This window comes from Misgurnus anguillicaudatus, chromosome 3 (genome assembly GCF_027580225.2).
Source record: "Misgurnus anguillicaudatus chromosome 3, ASM2758022v2, whole genome shotgun sequence".
Classification (NCBI taxonomy): Eukaryota; Metazoa; Chordata; class Actinopteri; order Cypriniformes; family Cobitidae; genus Misgurnus; species Misgurnus anguillicaudatus.
Genome location: NC_073339.2, coordinates 6,891,238 through 6,911,589, shown reverse-complemented (window position 1 = coordinate 6,911,589; position 20,352 = coordinate 6,891,238). Strand labels below are relative to the sequence as shown.

The 20,352-nt window shown below is 38.7% G+C and overlaps 3 protein-coding genes across 3 annotated transcripts in view; 1 reads left to right on the top strand and 2 right to left on the bottom strand.

Moving 5' to 3' along the window:
• Positions 1–20,352, top strand: part of LOC129444016 (uncharacterized) — a 163,192-nt gene that overhangs the window by 10,140 nt on the left and 132,700 nt on the right. The window lies entirely within an intron of this gene.
• LOC129444015 (uncharacterized) lies at positions 1,563–4,477 on the bottom strand. Its single transcript, XM_073860379.1, has 2 exons — positions 4,225–4,477; positions 1,563–2,818 (listed from the first exon to the last, which is right to left on the bottom strand). The coding sequence occupies exons 1-2, from the start codon at positions 4,475–4,477 to the stop codon at positions 1,707–1,709; spliced, it is 1,365 nt and encodes a 454-aa protein (XP_073716480.1). The 3' UTR covers positions 1,563–1,706.
• LOC141349033 (uncharacterized) lies at positions 4,352–13,231 on the bottom strand. The gene is made up of 5 exons (XM_073860419.1): positions 12,966–13,231; positions 12,538–12,871; positions 8,316–9,017; positions 4,835–4,881; positions 4,352–4,490 (listed from the first exon to the last, which is right to left on the bottom strand). The coding sequence occupies exons 1-4, from the start codon at positions 13,116–13,118 to the stop codon at positions 4,844–4,846; spliced, it is 1,227 nt and encodes a 408-aa protein (XP_073716520.1). The 5' UTR covers positions 13,119–13,231; the 3' UTR covers positions 4,352–4,490; positions 4,835–4,843.

Sequence of the window (20,352 nt, the reverse complement as noted above, 5' to 3'; positions counted from 1 at the left end):
TAATAAAGAGCGCACCTCGTCTCTGAGGATCTGTATGCGATCGTCTGAGACCATGGTCTGGAGAACGCCATGAAACCTGGGTAGTCTGCGAGCAAATTGAAGTGAGTAACCGTTTTGAATTAGGTTTAGAATCCAGCCCGGCATACCGGGGATGGATTTCGAAACAAAGTTTTAAGGCGAGCGTCAATGTGATTATGGACGACGAGCCATGTGTGTGTGTGTGTGTGTGTGTGTGTGTGTGCATGGAGGAGGAAATTTGTTCTTTTTGTGAAAAGGTAAAAAAAAATGTTTCGGTATTGCAGCGAGGGTGTGTCCAGCGCCCCAGGGGACTGAAGCATGCAGAACTTTCGAGGGTGGGCCGACCAAAGCGCGTTACGTGTTCGGAGGATTCTGTGTTTTCTTTTGTTGTTTTTCCTTTTACTTTCACTGCTATTATCTCTGAGGGTGGTGCTGCTGGCTGTCTATCATCATTACGATGTACACCTGGATAAGCGTCATTACTATAAAAGTCGGATGTAGACCTGGAAGCTCGGGAGAGAGAGAGCTTTGTTTGCTGGGTTGTTGGCGTGCCTTGTTTTTTTTTTTTTTGGGGGGGGTATTTACAGTTTATATTTGGAGTTTATAGTTTGTTTTGTTTTTTGGTTATGCAGAATTAAAATCTTATGTTTTTCATATTGTTTTATTGCCGGCCAGGGAGTAGTGAACAGGAAACCATGTCACGTGACTTCCATTCATGCAACACCTAGGAAGCACTGCCATCGTATGGAGGGCAGAAGCGGTGTGGCCGTCGGCAGCATAAGACTTGGTTGCCAGTGAGGATGTAAGACGGCAGGGCTTCGAAGGATGGTTCAGCCTGGATCTCCAGCCACTGGCCGATGACGGGCAGAGGTGGGCAGCCACAGATTCTTAGAGTGGCAGTAATTTTGAATAGCCGCGTTCGTCCGTGCCATCCCACTGACGACACATGGGTGACAGAGCTCTGGGAACGGGTGGAATGCGGGGCACGCCATGAACGCGTGAGCTCCTGATGGACCTACAGGAAGAACGGAGCTTGTCTCTGATGAGCCGGCTGTGTTCAGGCTCCGGCTCCGCTACTGAGCCGGAGCCTGAACAAAGCCGCCGCCTCCTCAAGCTCAGAGTGGATCTACTCCATTGGCAAAGGAGCTCTGCAGTAGCCACAATGCCGAAGCGACATTATAACAATGCGCTTCTGCTCTTTTAGAGGAAATTTGCTCTAGGAAACTCAGCTCTTTTAGATCCGGAAAGCGGCAGGGGAAGACACCGGGGCATGGATCGGGGGCGAGATGTTCGCGCTGAAGGAGAAAAATGGTGAGTTGCTGCTTTCAACCTGGACTTATAAAGGGCATAAACCCCCCTCCTTTCGTTGGCTCAAACGCCATTTGTCTGTAATTTTTTACAGACGTTAACCAAAAGGCTTCAATCGCGGAGTAAACAGGAGTTTCCCCCCATAGCGTCAGCTACTGACGCAATGCGAAGTGAACTGTATTGAAAGGGAACGTGTGTTTTTTCGTCGCAAATAACCGAGGTCAATGTAAAAATCATTAATAATAAAAGCTATTGTTTTCATAGCATGTTAAAACGTTGAACATTCATGCAGAATAGGACCTATACACAGTCAGTCTGGACTTTTAGATGCTATGATGATTTCAGTGTATTTGTTCATCAGTATGTTTCTTCTGATGGTTTTAAAGACTTATGGCATGAGTGAATTTCTTCTCACAGATCAAGCAGACGTAAGGTTTCTCTCCTGTATGAAGTCTCTGGTGTGAAACTAAACTGCTTCTATGACTAAAACTCCTCCCACAGACACTACAAATATGAGGTTTCTCTCCAGTATGAAGTCTCTCATGGGATTTTAAGGTACCTGATTGAGCAAACGTCTTCTCACACTGAGAGCATTTGTAAGGTTTTTCACCTGTATGAATTATCTGGTGTCTCACTAAATTGTCATGTCGACTGAAACTCTTTCCACAAACATCACAGCGATAAGGGTTATCTTCAGTATGAAGTTTTTGATGGGCTTTAAAGTGAGATGAATAAGCAAACGTCTTCTCACACTGAGCACATTTGTAAGGTTTCTCTCCAGTATGAATTCTCTGGTGTGACAGTAAATTTCCACGGTGACTGAAACTCTTCCCACAGACATGACAGTAATGAGGTTTCTCTCCAGTGTGAAGTCTCTGATGGGCTGTAAGAGTAGTTTTACGATTGAACCGTTTATCACAGTGTAAACATTGAAAGGGTTTCTCTTTAGTGTGTAGTGTTTGGTGTAATTTTAATTGACTTGAATCCCTAAAGGTTTTTCCACATTCACTGCACTGATAAGGACTGTCATTGGTGTGTGTAAACATATGTGCCCTCAAATTAGTTGTTTGGCTAAATCTCTTCTCACAGTGAGGACACTCGTATGGTTTTTCTCCTGTGTGAATTCTCTTATGACAATCAAGACGGTTTTTGGTTCTGAAGTAATGGCCACATTCAGTGCAGTAGAAAGGTTTTTTAGCATTGTGTCCCCTCATGTGAAATCTCTGATGAGATAAGGAGCCAAAATCCTCCCCACACTGCTCACAGTGAAACTTCTTCTTCTTCTTCTTCTTCTTCTTCTTCTCTCTGTGCTCTTCTGAATGAAGTTTCTTATCTTGTAAGGCAGAAAAGCTGATCTTAGATCTGGTGCACAGTTTCTGTTCTGTGTGTTTTCTCTGTAAATGTCTCTGTGAGCTCAATGTCTCTCCACCGGTGATGCAGGAAAGAGTCGAGGACGTTATTTCTTCATCCAAACATAATTTATTCTTCACATCTGAAAGGAACATAAAACAATGAAATGCACTTTTATTTACACCAAGAAAAATAGGGGCAGTGAGTAATCCACAATTTTGTAGTTGTACATCTTTCACAATCTGACCGTGATGCATTAAATCTGGGAATAACCATCGGATGTCATGAAGAAGGATTTATATAAAGAAATCAAGTATAATCTATATGAATACAGTATAACCAGTTATGCGTATCAGTTAGTTTACCATTATGTATTTAGGTTGTTCTATTACCAATATGCATTGCAATCATGTGTTGGAGGCATACATTGTAAAGGTCTACCGCATAGTTTAAATGTCAAGGGTCACAGAGTGTCTTAATATAATGAGCAGCCCACAGGCTAATGGCTAATAAACTTATTGTATTGAGCTTACATGGAGTTTGTGGGTAGCCAACCCTATATATAAAAGCCATAGTAGAGAGAGAGGCAATCTGATCTTGCAGGATCTTCTCAGGACCTCAGTTGGTTCAGAGATGGTTCACTAGGATGGATTCTGCTTGTTTTGTCCGGAAAATAAAAGTCTATCTTTTGAAAATGAAACTTACTGCTTTAGTATTTTATTCTTAAAGAACCCAAAAAGAAAACCACAACAATTGGCACCCCAGATGGGACTGGAAAAGACCATAACAATTGGCGACGAGGATGAGATAGGAAAAAGACCACAACAATGTGTCACATTGGAACATTTTCAGAAAAAAATACATTCTATGTTGAAAACAGCGTTTGTGCCAGTGGTTGTATGTGTGTGACCAATGACCATCCTCTCCAGTCAGAGATATGTGAGCGTATGGCTCAACTAATTTTAATGACCTATAAACAGGAGGTGTCAGAATGATACAAACAGCGAAGCGGTTACTGTGATATACTTGTTGAATATTACATGGCTAGAAAAGGCTCTTACCCAATCAGATTCAAGAACCAGAAAGAAAAGTTATATTTGCCTTTAACTACTAAAATTCACTAATAGAAACACATTTAATATTTTCATTACTTTATATACATTTAACAATACTACATTTTACTATGGTACGACCACCGACTGAACCAGTTTAATCCGCTTACCCGCTTCCTATCCCTACTGTGTTTATATATAAATATATATTAATCCCAAGGGTTTTTGTCGTTCTAGGAGTTTTTCCCACTGGGTTTTCTCCTAGGGGGGTTTTCATTTTTTTACATTATTAATCTACAGATTGAAGACTCGTTAATCACGTTTACCTCGCTGTAGCGTTAATAGAACCGGCTTTATTGCAACCATTTGACGAAATGAAAAAATGATGAAAAAAAATATTTTTGACCCTTTTTTTGTCTTTTGGTTTGTGACTTAAAACTCCCTTTTGTAAAAAAATGACATGAATAAAAATAAAACTATAATTGAGGAGACATACCTGAGGGAATAAAATCATGGCCATCATTATGTTTGTCTTCATATTCATCTGCTGTATGTTTAGTTTTGATCTTCATCATGAGGTTCGAGCAGTCCTCCAGTCTTATTGAACACATTTTGAGTTTGGTCTGCAGGATCTGCTGCTGTTCTCCAGCGTTACGGACAGAATCCAGAGACTCTGTGGAGGTTTGATCAGTAGATTCCTCATCCTGTAAGCCCTGATCAGTTCCTGATATACAGAACATCGCATCCATCTTATCATCAACACTAAAAAACACAGAGACAAGACTCTGTTTACACTCAATAAAACACTCAAGAGAGAAAAACACTGAGGATACACAAACACATCACACGCGCGCTCTTTCTTTCTTTCTTTGGTTGGTTTATCGGCGGACTGGGGAGCTGCGGAGCGCCTCCTGCTGTGCTGGAGAGAAAAGACACTCAACACTTCAATCATTCATTACACATGTTCCAAGGAGATATATGTATTATTTATACAAGCAGTCATCCAATTACTAAAGTGTATATAATGTTGTACTACATGCGATCCCGACAGAATTGAGAACACAAATTTAAGCAAAGTCAGGCTTATAACAGGAATTTGATCTGACCTGACTGTCTCAGGAAGATAGAAGAAGAGTCACACTTCCGAAGGATGCTTTGAAGGCAGAAGAATATGCTGTTAGCCCAACAGCGACTTTATCCAACATTCACAATGGATATTCCCAATGCCAATATTTAATTTTCAAATTCAAATTAACAAAGATATTCCCAAGAACATTATTGCTCAGTATTTAAAGCTATTTATCGTGGTTTGGACATGTAGTTGAAGTACGTTTATTAGACAGAGCAGCTTTCACTTTTTACACTGCATGACTTTGGTGGCCTTAATGGGTACACTTACACTGAAAAAAGCATTCATCCGATTAAAATTGTTAGGTAATTGTTGGTAAACCTATATTGTATAACTTGAGCCAATGAAAAACAAATAAGTTGCCCTTAACAATATTTTTCACGTCTATGAAAACCTGGCATAGGGTTGAAGAGAGTCTTTGATATCAATCACAAAAATTCTCATTGAAGAAATTAAATCTATTAAAGATGCTTTATCCAATCAAATACATAGACGTGATGAATGAACATTAATGATGAACACCTGCTGTTAACAAACACAATCACAAAAGAATAGATGAAGAAGAAGAAGAGAGCAACAGAAACACACGTTCCACTGAACTACAGATAAACACATTCACTCGCTCAAGATTTACATTCTTGTCACAACCAGAAGATCATTACATTGATCCAGAAAAGGTATGTGATAGTGATTTTTTCCGTTTTTGGGATGGCACCACAAGCCGTCTCTCTGTGGTAGAGCGCAGGGATCGAGAGGGTACATAAGTCTGTATAAGCAGGTGAAGGTAAGGTGCTGACCCAGTGGTGGTTTTAAAGGCCAGGAGCAGAGCTTTGAATTTGATGTGAGCTGCTATAGGAAGCCAGTTTAACATGCGCCCTCTTTGGCTCATTGAAGGCCACTCTTGGCCCAGCATTTTGGATCATCTATAGGGGTTTGGTTGTGCAAGCTGGGATTTTGGCCAGTAACACATTGCACAGGACAAGAGCCTGGACTAGGACTTATGTAGCATGTTCATTTAGGAAATGGCTAATTTTCCTAATGTTGTAGAGGAAGACGAACCTACAAGAGCAGACAGTGTATCTAATAATATGTCCCCTTTAAGCTCAATTAATCAAAAGTTAAAGGGGTCATACTATGAGATTCTTTTTAAGATGTAAAATAAGTTTTTGTAGTCCCCAGAGTGTGTATGTGAAGTTTTACCTCAAAATACCTCACAGATAATTAATTATAGCATGTTAAAAGTGCCGCTTTGTAGATGTGAGCAGCCTTAAAATGCAAATGAGCTGATCAAATGCAAATACTGATCACCATAATGGTGGTTTGTTGAAATTGAAACTCAGTTGTGCTGTCAATTATTTTCTCTCTCTCTGCACTAAATGGCAGTGCCATGGTTGGATAGTGCAGATTAAGGGGGGGTATTGTTGTAATTAAAATGCTACCTGCGTCACAAAACTGGTGAAATCTGAACGACCTAATTTTTCACATGCTTGCAAAGAATGGTTTACCAAAACAAAGGCTATGTTTACATTAATGTGTTTATCCTTTAAAACGCGTTACTTTTGCTACGTTTACGCCTTTCATCTACACTACATCACCGTTTTCGACCCTCATAAACGGATTCGTTCGCAAACGCTGAAGTTTTAGTTTGAGAACTCAGACGTTGCTCTGAGTGTAAATGAACGTAGACGAAGTCTTATGTAAACGAACAGCTGATGTTAACGTGACAGCGCATCATTTTCAAAGTAAAAATTATTTTATTCATGTAAATGTAGGTTTGCAACGGAGGTTTTGCCAAAAATAGTAAACATCTACCAACCAGCTATTATAAACACTATATCGGATGGTTTTAACATGTATCCTTATAGATAATGTCTGTTTTATATTAATGTTTGAGTATTGTTGGGTTTGAGTATTGTTGTAATGTGTTTATGTTTTGTTTAAATTTAGCTAGCTTACGAAAGATAGACTGTAATTTTAACACCAAATAGGCGTTGTAAAGGCCAATATGAAGGGAGAATTGTAATGCGTCAGACATTATTTTCCAGTTTAATGTAAGTTTTGTTTGAATTTCGTCTCAGATAATTTGTCTCTTAATTTTAATTGATGTTTTGTTGATAAGTTTTGTAAATATGAATTAATAAAAACAATAAACTCATCGTCATTAATATATAATGCTCGTTTAGGCATTGCGCTTTTAGCTATTTCTGTGTTGCTAGCTATTTCTGTGTTGCTAGCGGAGGACGTGCACGGACCTCGCACACTTTTAAAAATTAATGCAATAAGCATTTCTGGTAGGCTAAAGCAATACTTCACCTCTTACTATGTTTGATTGAAGTTTGCATTTGCTGAAATTTATTTTTGCTTCAAGCTCGCTACTGTTTAGTACTGTTCACTTGAATGCTTTCTTTTTAAGTCATAAAGACCTTTCTGTTTAGTTATAAAATCAAAATGAACCTATTAATCATATTAATATGTTGTAGGGGGAGCTAGAACAGTATAAGACTTTCCCAAACACATTTTTATAGGTTAAAAAATAGTGTCTTTTATAGTTGCCTGCAGCAAAGGACCCAGGTATGACTTTTGTCAATATCGCACACCCCCAGGCTGCATAAACGCGCAAAGGTAAGCTATTATTAGAATAATAAGTTATTTTACACTTTTATGCGCATGCCCAGTTACATGATTGGTCATGTTTCATGCATTTATGGTGGTGTATAGTGTGGATGAAGATTCTTTTTAAAATGCCAGTATAAACGAGGCTCGTTTTCATTTTAAAATGCCGTTTTAAAACGCAAATGCTCTAATATAAACAGGGCCAAAGTTACTGCACTCTAAAAAATGCTGGGTTGTTTTTAACCCAGGGCTGGGTCACTATTGGACAGAACACACTGCCGGGTTAAAATGACCCAACTGCTGGGTTATTTTAACCCAACTGCTGGGTTGTTTCAAGATGGTTGATTGACAATAACCCAGCAATTGAGTTAAAACAACCCAGCAGTTGGGTCATTTTAACCCTGCAGTGGGTTGTTCTTTTTCTAGGTTGGCGGAAGCACTGTGGACTAAATTATAGCACTTAAACATGGAAAAAGACAGATTTTTACGCAATGACATCTATAAAAGATGCTATGATGATTGCAGTGTAGTTTGTTCTTCAGTATGTTTCTTCTTGTGAGTATAAAAACTTCCTAAATAAGCAAATTTCTCTCCACAGATCGAGCAGACGTAAGGTTTCTCTCCGGTATGAGTTCTCTGATGGGTCTTCAGGACATCTGATCGAGCAAACGTCTTCTCACACTGAGAGCATTTGTAAAGTCTTTCTCCTGTATGAGTTCTCTGGTGTTTTACGAAATTGCACTGACGATTAAAACTCTTCCCACAGACATTACAGTGATAAGGTTTCTCTCCAGTGTGAACTCTCAAATGAAAGATTACAGAACCTTGATTAGAGAAGCTCTTACCACAGTAAGAACAGAGATAAGGTTTCTCTCCAGTGTGAAGTCTCTCGTGGACGATCAGCTGACTTTTATGACGGAAACGTTTATCACAATATGAACACTGATAGGGTTTCTCTTCAGAATGTGTTTTTTGGTGTGACTTTAAAGAACCAAGGTCTGTAAAGGTTTTTCCACATTCACTGCACTGATACGGCCTCTCATTGGTGTGTATACGCACATGTTTCTTCAGATAAGGCTTGTATCTAAATCTCTTTTTACAGTGAGGACACTTGTATGGTTTTTCTCCCGTGTGAATTCTCTGATGAACATCAAGGTTTCCTTTGCTGGTGAAATATTTGTTACATTCAGTGCACTTGAAAGACTTTACACCACTGTGTGTCTTCATATGAATTTTTAGATAAGATAAGAAGACAAAATTCTTCCCACAATGCTCACAGTCAAACAAATTGTTCTTCGTCTTCTTCTTTTTCTCTCTGTGCTCTTCTGAATAATGACATCTCTGTTCTTGTAAGGTAGTAAAGCTGATCTTACATCTCCTGCAGGTATAGAGTTTCTCTTCATTGTGTTTTTCCTCATGTCTCTTTAAATGTCCTTGTGAGCTCAATGTCTTTCCACAGGTGGTGCAGGAAAAAGATTGTGCTGTCCGTCGCTCTTTTGATGTTGAGGACGTTATTTCCCCCTCAGAACATGAATCACTTTTCTCATCTGGAAAAAAAACATCTCTTTTACTTACATTTACACAAACTGCAAACACAGACAAGTGGTTGAAATAAGATTCTGTGATTTTCTACATTCATACAGACAGTCATCTTATAGCTGCATGCAGCACTCGAGACAATTATATAATTATATATATATACAGTTGTGTTCAAAATTATTCAACCCCCCAATGCTGTTAAGGGTTTTAGGGAATTTAGTGTACATTTGTAATTGTATTCAGAATGAAATCCTACAACGACTTCTTAAAGAACCATATGCAACTAAAATGACATCAATTGGTTTTGTAATATAGTAGTAAATGTTTGTTTTGTGAATTCTTCATTGACACAATTATTCAACCCCTTAAAGAACTACCACTCTGAAGAACAGAGGTTCATTGAAGTGTTTTCAATCAGGTATTGAAAACACCTGTGGATGTCAGGGAACAGCAATAAAGCCTAATAAGCACCAATTAGGCAGCTTTAAAATGACTGTGATACTCAGCTCCTTCTAAACATTTACTGGTGTGGTTACAAACATGGTGAAGTCAAAAGAATGGTCTAGGAAGACAAGAGAAGAGGTGATTAATCTTCACAGGAAGGGCAATGGCTATAAGAAGATTGCAAAGATGTTAAACATACCAAGAGACACCATAGGAAGCATCATTTGCAAATTCAAGGCAAAGGGCACTGTTGAAACGCTTCCTGGTCGTGGCAGAAAAAAGATGCTAACTGCGGCTGCTGTGCGCTATCTGAAGCGTAGAGTGGAAAAAAGTCCCCGTGTGACTGCTGAGGAACTGAGAAAAGATTTGTCAGATGTGGGTACTGAAGTTTCTGCTCAGACAATACGGTGCACCCTGCGTACTGAAGGCCTCCATGCCAGAACTCCCAGGCGCACCCCCTTGCTGTCTCCAAAGAATAAGAAGAGTCGACTGCAGTATGCCAAAAGTCATGTGGACAAACCACAGAAGTTTTGGGATAGTGTTCTGTGGAAAATTAGAACTGTTTGGGCCCATGGATCAACGCTATGTTTGGAGGAGGAAAAACAAGGCCTATGAAGAAAAGAACACCTTGCTTACTGTGAAGCATGGTGGGGGGTCAATCATGCTTTGGGGCTGTTTTGCTTCTGCAGGTACAGGGAAACTTCAGCGTGTGCAAGGTACCATGAATTCTCTTCAGTACCAGAAGATATTGGATGACAATGTGTTGCAGTCCGTCACAAACCTGAGGCTTGGGAGACGTTGGACCTTTCAACAGGACAATGATCCCAAGCATACCTCCAAATCCACTAGAGCATGGTTGCAGAAAAAAGGCTGGAACATTTTGAAGTGGCCATCGCAGTCACCAGACTTAAATCCGATTGAGAACCTCTGGTGGGACTTAAAGAAAGCAGTTGCAGTGCGTAAGCCTAAGAATGTGACTGAACTGGAGGCTTTTGCCCATGATGAATGGGCGAAGATACCCGTAGATCGCTGCAAGACACTTGTGTCAAGCTATGCTTCACGTTTAAAAGCTGTTTTAACTGTAAAAGGATGTTGTACTAAGTACTAAGATTGAATGTCACTTGGGGGTTGAATAAAACTGATAATGATGTGAGCACAGAAAAGACATTTGTGGTTATTTCATTATAAATGTTATGTTATATTTGTCTGACCTACACATGCCTCTTTGATGTAATTGTAAGCAGGATGACTGAATGATCAAAATCAATGTCAAACCGGCCAAAACAATCAATTTCAGTTGGGGTTGAATAATTTTGAACACAACTGTATATATAATAATAATAATAAATGCACACATAGCAAGCAACCACTGAAGCAAATAAAAAAAATGTATTTGTCAACGTTAATCTCATTGAATCAATATCAGGTTTGCACCCTCTATTAATATTGAACAAATATTGACATTTCAATAAAGCACCATTATGGTGATCAGTGTTTGCTTCTGTTAAGCCCTTGACTCATTACATTAAATCTTTATTTTCTTTTTTCAGTGTTTGTATGTGTTTAACTTTTCCCCCGCCATTGACGAGATATCTCGTCAATCAAGAGAAAACGCTTCCCCGCCAATGACGAGATTTTCCGTCTTTCCGCAATACCGCTATTAACCACCATGTGGCGCCCTTCCGCAACTTTTTAAACCCGGAAGTATTGCCCTCTGGCAAGCTGCTGCATGTCCGTGTCTGTTTTAAAGATCGCTCTGAATGGGATCTCTATGAGAAGTCTGTCACAAAAATGGAATTATCTCTGCTTTTTGCTCAAAATGTGGTGTTTTTGCAGAAACCTACCCATATTCAAAAGCTGATTACAAAAGAACTACTGAAGGTAGGATGAAACGTTTTTTTTTTTTTTGTTTGAAAGAAGAGGGTGTTTTATTTCATTTGGTATATTGTATGTTTATATATTTGAAGAAGAACATTTTCTGGAAGGCATTCAACTTTGGTGAAAATCTTGAAAAACGCTGGCGCTGGCTGGCAACTTTTTTTAAAAATGCTGGCGGTGAAAGAGTTAAGTAGAAACACACGCGCATTGAAAAATAAAGATGTGTTTTATAGTTAACTTGAAATTAGTTGTTTTTTATGATAGATGCCAAGATGAGATCAAGTTGAAAATAAAAGTGAAGATGAAAGACAAGATGCGGGAAAAATGAAGGTCAGGAATTTGCGAATAGATAATACAAACGCTGCTTTGTAAATGTTAAAAATGTTTATCATATTTTATCTCTATGTTAATATGACCATGCTCGTTTCTATATTTCATACGTGTATGCTGTTGCCAGTTTACAGGGCGATGTATCTTAATGGCTGTTTTTAAGCACTTTTAGGCTGAAATTAAGCCTCTTTTCATTTACATTATAAATGTCTAGTATGTCTTTTTAATAGGTGCAAGGCAGGGCGGGGCAGGTTATAAAAAATAGATACAGTGGTGCGGGGTGGACCAATTATTTCATAAAAGTGGGGCATCACTAATAACAAACCAGCATTATGGTGATCAGTGCTTGCTTTAGTTGGACCCTTTATTAAGTTAAATATTTTTATCATTTCTATGTGTTTTTAGTAAGAACCCATGTGCTGATAAAAAAGACACTATGCAAAGTTAATTAATGGTTGGTTACTTTTTATGATAGGTGTAAAGCTGAAATAATTGACACCTCAATTGAGTTTCAATTTCAACAAACCATCATTATTATGGCGATCAATATTTGCATTTCAGCTCATTTGCATTTGGTACATTTTTGCTCACATCTACAAAGTGTCAATTAATGTTATAATAAATTATCTGTGGGGTATTTTGAAATAAAATTTCACATATGTACTCTGAAGACACCAAATACTTGTTTTACTTTATCTTAAAAAAGTCTTGTCAAATGTCCCCTTTAACATTGATTCAATGGCTGCTTTCTATCTGACAATGCCCCTGAAAGTGTTATCACTAATAATACAGCAGAAATAATCAAACTGAAATCAATTCCTTACATCAGAACAAAATATTAACAGAAACTGAACAACAATAAAGGATGAGACATACCTGAAGGAATAAAATCATCATCATCATCGTTGTCAAAATTCTCCACTGCATCCTCATCGTCATCAGTGTGATCTTTCTCTTCTGTGGTTTCTTTTCCAGTCTCCATCATGAGGTTCGAGCAGTCAAAGAGTTTGACTGAACACATGTTGAGTTTGGTCTGCAGGATCTGCTGCTGTTCTCCAGCGTTACAGACAGAATCCAGAGACTCTGTGGAGGTTTGATCAGTAGATTCCTCATCCTGTAAGTCCTGATTACTGTCACACACTGTAGTGTCCTGAGTGTCTGTGGGCTTTGACTCAGTATAACAAAGTAAAGTCAGACTGAGCTCGGAGTCCTGTGTGGAAGATTCACAACAAACACACACAGAGTAAGATTAGAAATGATTTGATGTTGTCAAACAGGTAAAGGTTGTTTAAAGCTGTACAAACCTCTCTCTTCAGTCCTTCATCTCCTCTTAACCTCAGCTTTGTCTCCAGTAACGCCACCTCTTTCTTCAGCTGAGAGATTTCTGTGATGAAATCATCAATATCCAGCATGGACAGATCAGTTCCTACTGATTTACAGCACATCTCATCCATCATCAACACTAAAATACACAGAGACAAGACTCTGTTTACACTCAATAAAACACTCAAGAGAGAAAAACACTGAGGATACACAAACACATCACACGCGAGCTCTGTCTGTCTTTCTTTCTTTAGTGGGTTTATTATCGGACTAAAGAGCTGCAGAGCGCCTCCTGCTGTACTGGAGAGAAGACACTCAACAGCGTCAGACTCACACACTGGTATATATATATATATATATACATTTCAATTATAACACTAAATGTATTATTACTGCATTGCAGCCCTAAATATGGGTTACAATTATAAATTAAAACACGCAGCGATAGTAGCAATGTTATTTTCAGCAGCGGGTAATAAAACACCCCCAGGCAACATTGATATGTGGGTCCCATCTGGGCAGCATGGGTTACATGTGGGCAAGGGCTTCACATGGGCAATATATGTGGGTCCCATGTGGGTTTGCCCATTGCCCATGTGGGATAATAATGTGGGGCCCTCATGGCACCTATGTGGGCAAAATATTTTTATGCTTAAAATACATCTTTATACATTTACAATCTTAAAATAATAACTTTTGGTTGATTGTCACATTTATACACAGAGCAAATAATATAACAGATATGATTTGATCAAAAACATTTTAAATAAAATGCCTTTTTTTACATTTAATTGTGATATTTATAATGTTTACCTGCCAGTTATTAATTTTAATTTGCAAAGCTGAGCATGAGTGAAAATTAGAAATGTCAGAAAGTTCATCATTTTGTTGTGTTAATTAAAGAAATGTTTCAAACATTCTGAAAGGAGTCTGATTAGTGGAGTCAGGCGTTTCATATAAGGAGATCTGCTCACTGCTACGACACATTACGCTTGACAAATTAGTCCTGCTTGAAATGTTTTTAATTGTGATTTTTTTCACATAATATAAACTCATATTTTAAATAATCTTTGCTAAAATAGGCAGACTTTGTCTTTTTATATTACAACTATAAAGATGATAAACATTTAAACTACAAGAATTCACACTCAGGCGCAAGGATACAGTTTCTACCGGAGCAGCAGGAGTCTCTCACAACTGTTACACTTGTAATTTATTCAGAGTTGTGTTTTTAGAAAATGTAATACTACGGTACAAGTTCACGGACTGCACAGCGATGAATCAAAGAAAACGTGCAAGGACATTTAATGAGTTTGGCTGTGGATGCTTTGGAAGTTCTTCATAAAACGTTTGAGCAAAGATTAATTGATGATCAGAATTAAGACCATCTCCAGAACAGTGAGCAATATTTGTGTTGTTTTTGAGTTCCAAGTATTTTCCAAGTATGACATCACGTAGTCCAGATTTTAGGGACCCTTAATGCGAGTCGACGTGGGTGCAATGGAGTCGTATTTTGGGACAGACTTGAGCTTCACACCGGAAGTAGGTAGAGAAGTTGCCCGTCAGTGTGAGCTCCTCCCTTCCGTCGTCTGATTGGTCTGATTGCTCTTTCGCAATGACTTCTGGGTTGGTAAAGTGCGCGAAGCCTGCTGCAGTGCGGGCTTCGCTGAAGACTGCATTAAGGGGGCAAAGGAGGCGCTGATGAGCATACTTCAAAGCGTAAAAATGACAGATGGGACACCCTACGGACTCGTGGACTAAGCGAGCACGCGCAATTTAAGGCCACGAGACCGAAAGTCCACATGAAGTGCGCCATTTGGGACAGGGCCTCACAACCAAACGCACGCGAGAAGTGACGCGAAGGAAACAACGCGAGGTCATGCGTGCAAGACTGGAGTTCTCACGTGAGACTAGGATTATTATTAAAAATGGTCACCCGCAAAGAAGTTTACCATACAAATTGCATGTGCGCTCATTTGCAGCAGAAAGAAGAAAAAAATAAAGATTATAAAGGAGGAAATGTTTGGAGAGACTCCTCCCAGAACTTATGTTGCTCTCTCATTGGATGTAGGTCATCGCCGATGTTATTGTCAATCAAAACACATTTCGCACGGCATGACTTTCGCCCCATTCAGACAGCCAATGACAAGCAGTAGCAGAACGACGCGATCTCATTCATTTCAATGGAAACCTGGCGACTTCAGGCGACACGAGGGAAAGTGACCGTTGGCGACCGTATGGGCGTGTCCAGCGACACAAGAAAGTTAAGAAAAGCTTGCAAATGTCGAGCGACTTTCATGAGCGACTACCAATGAGAACAAAGCAGTGGAGTCAGAGGTGGGTAGTAACGAATTACATTTACTTCGTTACATTTACTTGAGTACATTTTTCGGGTAACTAGTACTTTTAGAGTAAATTTAAGGATGGGTACTTTTACTCTTACTCAAGTACATTTCTAGTGAAAAAACTGTACTTTTACTTCGCTACATTCGGCGGCGTTACTGCACTACTGTCAAATGGTAATAATTCATGAATATATTTTTTTAAAGTTTATAGGGCGTGTTCGAAAGTTGCGCGAAAAAGGCGGCGTCACCCTTTGGCGCGCGACCGCGAGGTCACCCTGTTAGTGCGCGCGACCGCGCGGCCGCGTAGATGATAGGAGAAGCAGATGAGGGCGCGTGTGCGTTGTGCGAGTTATCGGAGGCAGATCATGCGTGGCTTCAAGTTCGGTCTATGTTTTCACTCCAAGAGGTCAAAAAGAATAGTTTCATAATGTGATGCGTGCTTTGTTCAATAAACGAGCTGACATCTCAGCGAACAGGAATTCAAGATCCAGCCTGAAGTAAGTGTCACAGTATTGTCTATTTGAACAGTATTAATGGTCATTTCACACACTGTCCGAGTTTTTTTGCCATATGCACTCTTGTGCAAGAGATTACAAATCCTAATGTAAGTTAAACCATTCAAACAGCACGTTCACATCTGCACATTTCCATATCATTTCCCCACAACTAAACAAACTGAACAGCATAATGTAATGACTGCATTTATACACAAATCCGGACACCTCACTAATGTGTAGAAAATACATTCAAATAAAAACGGGATTGTATTTTATTTAAATCCTTCCTAAAGAATGAATGAATAAAAATAAAAGAATAAAGATTGATTTGAAAGAAACATGTATTACTGTATATATTATAATAAATGTAGAGATGATTTGCAAAAACAGATAAGTTCCATATGAAATTCTAAAATGATCATTTTTATTAAGCTCCTGTTTATGTTCAATACTTTAATGGCAATGAAAATTACCTATTCATATAAAAACATGATAACAAACAGACACACACGTTCTTGTTTGTTTACTGTTTGCATGTTTAAAGGCAGACGCTGAAAAAACATCTGTGTGTGTGTGTGTGTTTGAGATTTTTTCTCAAACAACACATTATGTGATGTTAATGTACTCATTGCAGGACTGAGATAGGCTGCTTACTTGTATATAAGCAGAACAATGAGACTCTTAAGGAGAGGTTTGTGAAAACCCTCCAAGAAGTCTGAAATTCAGTGCTTTTGCGCTACTTCTCTATCAGATAAGAAGTAACGAGTAACTAACTACTTGAGTAGTTTTTTCATCTAATACTTTTTTACTCTTACTCAAGTAAATAATTAGATTGATACTTTTACTTTTACTTGAGTACATTTTTGTATAAGTACTTGTACTTTTACTTGAGTACAGATTTTGGGTACTCTACCCACCTCTGAGTGGAGTTCACGTCATCCTTCTCTTGTCAGTTACTGGCGTGGATGGTACTCATTTGTTTATGACAAGCAGGTTTAGAAACGCCTCATTGAAAGAGACAAGCGACACACAGCGATAACGTCACTGGCTGTCTGAATGAGGGGTTTGAATCGCCGACCGGTCCAGATATTTAGCATGCCAAATATCTCACGGGTGTCGGCGATCCTCTCAGAACGCGTCTTTAATTATTCAAACTGTATGATTGTCACTTGCGTACACGAGCATCGATTTGCCTGTGATTGATTTCTCAAAACCTGTCAGCGAGTCAAAATCAGGGCTTAAATCGTGCAGTCTGAACTCGGCATAAGTTGCTTGAAGACTTGACGTCACGGATCCATGTCATTCTTTCGCCATATTGGATTGAACAGAAAACCAAAAAAGATTCACAGGTCACAAATTTTGTCCGAACTATACAAAACTGGACGTAAATGATCCTTGGACCAAGCCTCACAAACGCTACTAAAGGATTTTTGATTTCGGAAGCATTTGCCCGTCACAGGCCAAACGAAATGTATAGCCGCCAAAACAGGAAGTAGTTCATATCTCAGGAATGCTTCCACGTATTGAAACCAAACGTTGTACATGTACTTGGGTCTCCAATGTGAGGATGAAAAACACAAAAAATTATAGTTTTTTCCCCAGCATTATTTACAGACAGGTGTCCACAGGCGGTTCTGTGTTGCTGGCAGAGTGGTGGAGGGCCAGCAGAGTCCTGAGTGAATCGCATTGAGATTACGTGCTCGTTCTAGTGATGGTCAGCCCAGATCTTTTTAAATAATGTGAAATAATTATAGTTCAAATGTAACTTGTGCAGTGGTGAGAAAATTGGCAAAATAATTAGGAAAATGAAAAAAGTTTGGCATTTTGCCTTCAGCTGAGTTATTCATTTTATTCGGCTTTCTCCAAGAATTTTCCTTTTAAGTCTGAATCCACATAAGTCTTTAAAAAACTATGTGGTTACTTTAATGATGATTATATTTCCCCTTTTGTTGTATCTAAGCATTTCTGTGTATGTTTCATTAGGATGTGATCCTTTTAAGCAGTCATTTTTAATATAGTAAACTGACATGCAGCCTTAGTCGTAATAGCGGGGTACTACCTTATTTACATATGAAGTTTATATCAGGTGTATTTTAAGACATCTCCTCCTTTCTGATTCCAACATCCATGGCTCAAAGTCCAGCTCCTGTTTACAAAATATCTAATGGTTTTAATGGTTATAATGGGAGCTGTCACATGCTTATTAAAACTGGTATTTAAAATTGTCACACAGTAATAATTATTTTCCTTAATCTGGTTAAAGAACATTTTGAAAACGACTATTTATTCTGCTTCATGTAGTACAAGAACAATGAGAGTGGTCGAGTACAGCGTTAATAAAAAATCTGTTTAGTATATAAATATATAAGTAATGGCATGTATTTGACACATCGGCCATTGATTACATGAGAGAAATTAACACAAAATTCTTTAATCTGACAGCATCATCAAATCATTGGGACTCTGATCTCGTGTTTGTGTGTGTGTTTGTGTGTGTGCGTGTGCATGAATGGCACAGTGGTTTCTCAGCAATTAAAATGAAAGCTCAGTTGTTGTCTAATTCAATTTTAGTGTATGTATGCGAGTAGCTGTTTTTTATTTGAAAAAATTTAAAATTTGTGTGTGTGTGTGTGAATGTTGGTCACATTGAGGATGTTGTACATGTTCACCCCTTCATTTAAGTCTATGCAAAATATGCATTGTGTTGCATTTATTGATGGTTATTGGACTAATAAAATAAATGCTCGAAATTGTAATTTTCCATTCCTTTCCTATGGGTGCCATCAGCAAAACCCTGAACTTTTGGTTGATCAAACCAAACTCTGCTTACCCTGATCAAGTCGGTTCCTAAATGTTTCGAAATTCAAACATAGCCAGGTATGTCACACCGTTTATGAGCTCTATTCATTATGGAAAAATGAATACTATGGTTTGGTTTCAAACATTCCTGAAAATATCTTCATTTGCGTTCATCAGAACAAAGAAATGTATTCAGATTTGTAACAACATAAGAGTGAAAAATGATGACAGAATTTTAATTTTAATTTTCTATCCCTTTCAGTTTTTAATTTTCAACAATTTAACATTGTTGAATGAAGTCTAGTTTTATCTGGTATGTTTAGGTGGCAAACCTAGAAAAAACTAGTTAAATTTTGTACCGATCAGGGGTGCATTTCCCAAAACCATAGTTGCTAACCTGTTAGCAACAGTGTTGGGGAAAGTTACTTTTAAAAGTAATGCATTACAATATTAAGTTACTCTCCAAAAAAGTTACTAATTGCGTTACTTAGTTACTTTTCATGGAAAGTATGCTTACGTTACTTTTGCTTACTTGGCTAAGGCTTGATCTCTTTCAGGCCTTGCAGGTGTTTTTTATGATCGCACTGTTGTGAGAGTTAATACTTCAAATCAACCATGAGGTAGACACATAGATGAAGAGAAAAACAGCAGACAGGAGATGAAGTGATGTTGAATAAAATAAAGATGCTTTATTGAATAATCTTAGTTGCATTGTCAATGCTCTGACTTACTTTGTCTGACTAGAAGCAGATCTAGGAGGTGTTATTATATCAAAATCAGAGAGTGGACACTTATTGTTTTACAACATTATCATGAAGTTAATAAAAACCTTGCGATCTAGTCCATCGGAAACTCGAATCAGCATTTAAAGACAATACAGCGGCAATATAAGATTTCAATAATATTAAGAAAAATAATGTAGAATAACTAGATAGAATAAAATGCATATAATATGTAAGGGATAATGTATAGGCAGCAGGTTGCTATGACAGAAATAACTCCCGATACTCTGATCATGTATCACACTGAACGGGCTCATTTTGCGATAACAACCTGCTGCCTGTACATTATCCCGCTTATTACACAGCTATTTACCTCATAAGTCTGAAAAGGAATATTTTGTATTGATTTGAAATATATTTCATTTGCTAATTTTTAACGAATGCAGACCTTTCATGAGAAAAACGCATTTACTTTCGGTTTTAAAGGAATAGTCTACTCATTTTCAACACCAAAATATGTCTCTACCCCAACTAAGAATCGTTGACACATCCCCCCATCATCTGTGTGCGCGCACGCAAGCGCTGGAGCGCGCCGCGGCGCCTCGACAGCACCCAGCTCAGCCCCACTCACTCAATGGTACCATCCAGAGACAAAGTTAGAAGTGACCAAACACATCAACGTTTTTCCTATTTAAGATGAGTAGTTATACGAGCAAGTTTGGTGGTACAAAATAAAACGTAGCGCTTTTCTGAGCGGATTTGGAGGAGGAGCTATATTTTGTGACGTGGTGGCACTTTTGGGAGTACTTCGACTCGCCTGAAAAGTCCGCTCCCCTTCTCACTCTCATAATGGGAGAGGGAGGGTGTTACAGCGCCGAGTCGAAGTACTCCCAAAAGTGCTATTACGCCATAAAATGTAGCTCCTCTTTTGGATCCGCTTGGAGAGGCGCTACGTTTGGTTTTGTGCGACCAAGCTTGCTCGTATGGCTGCTCGTCTTGAGTGGG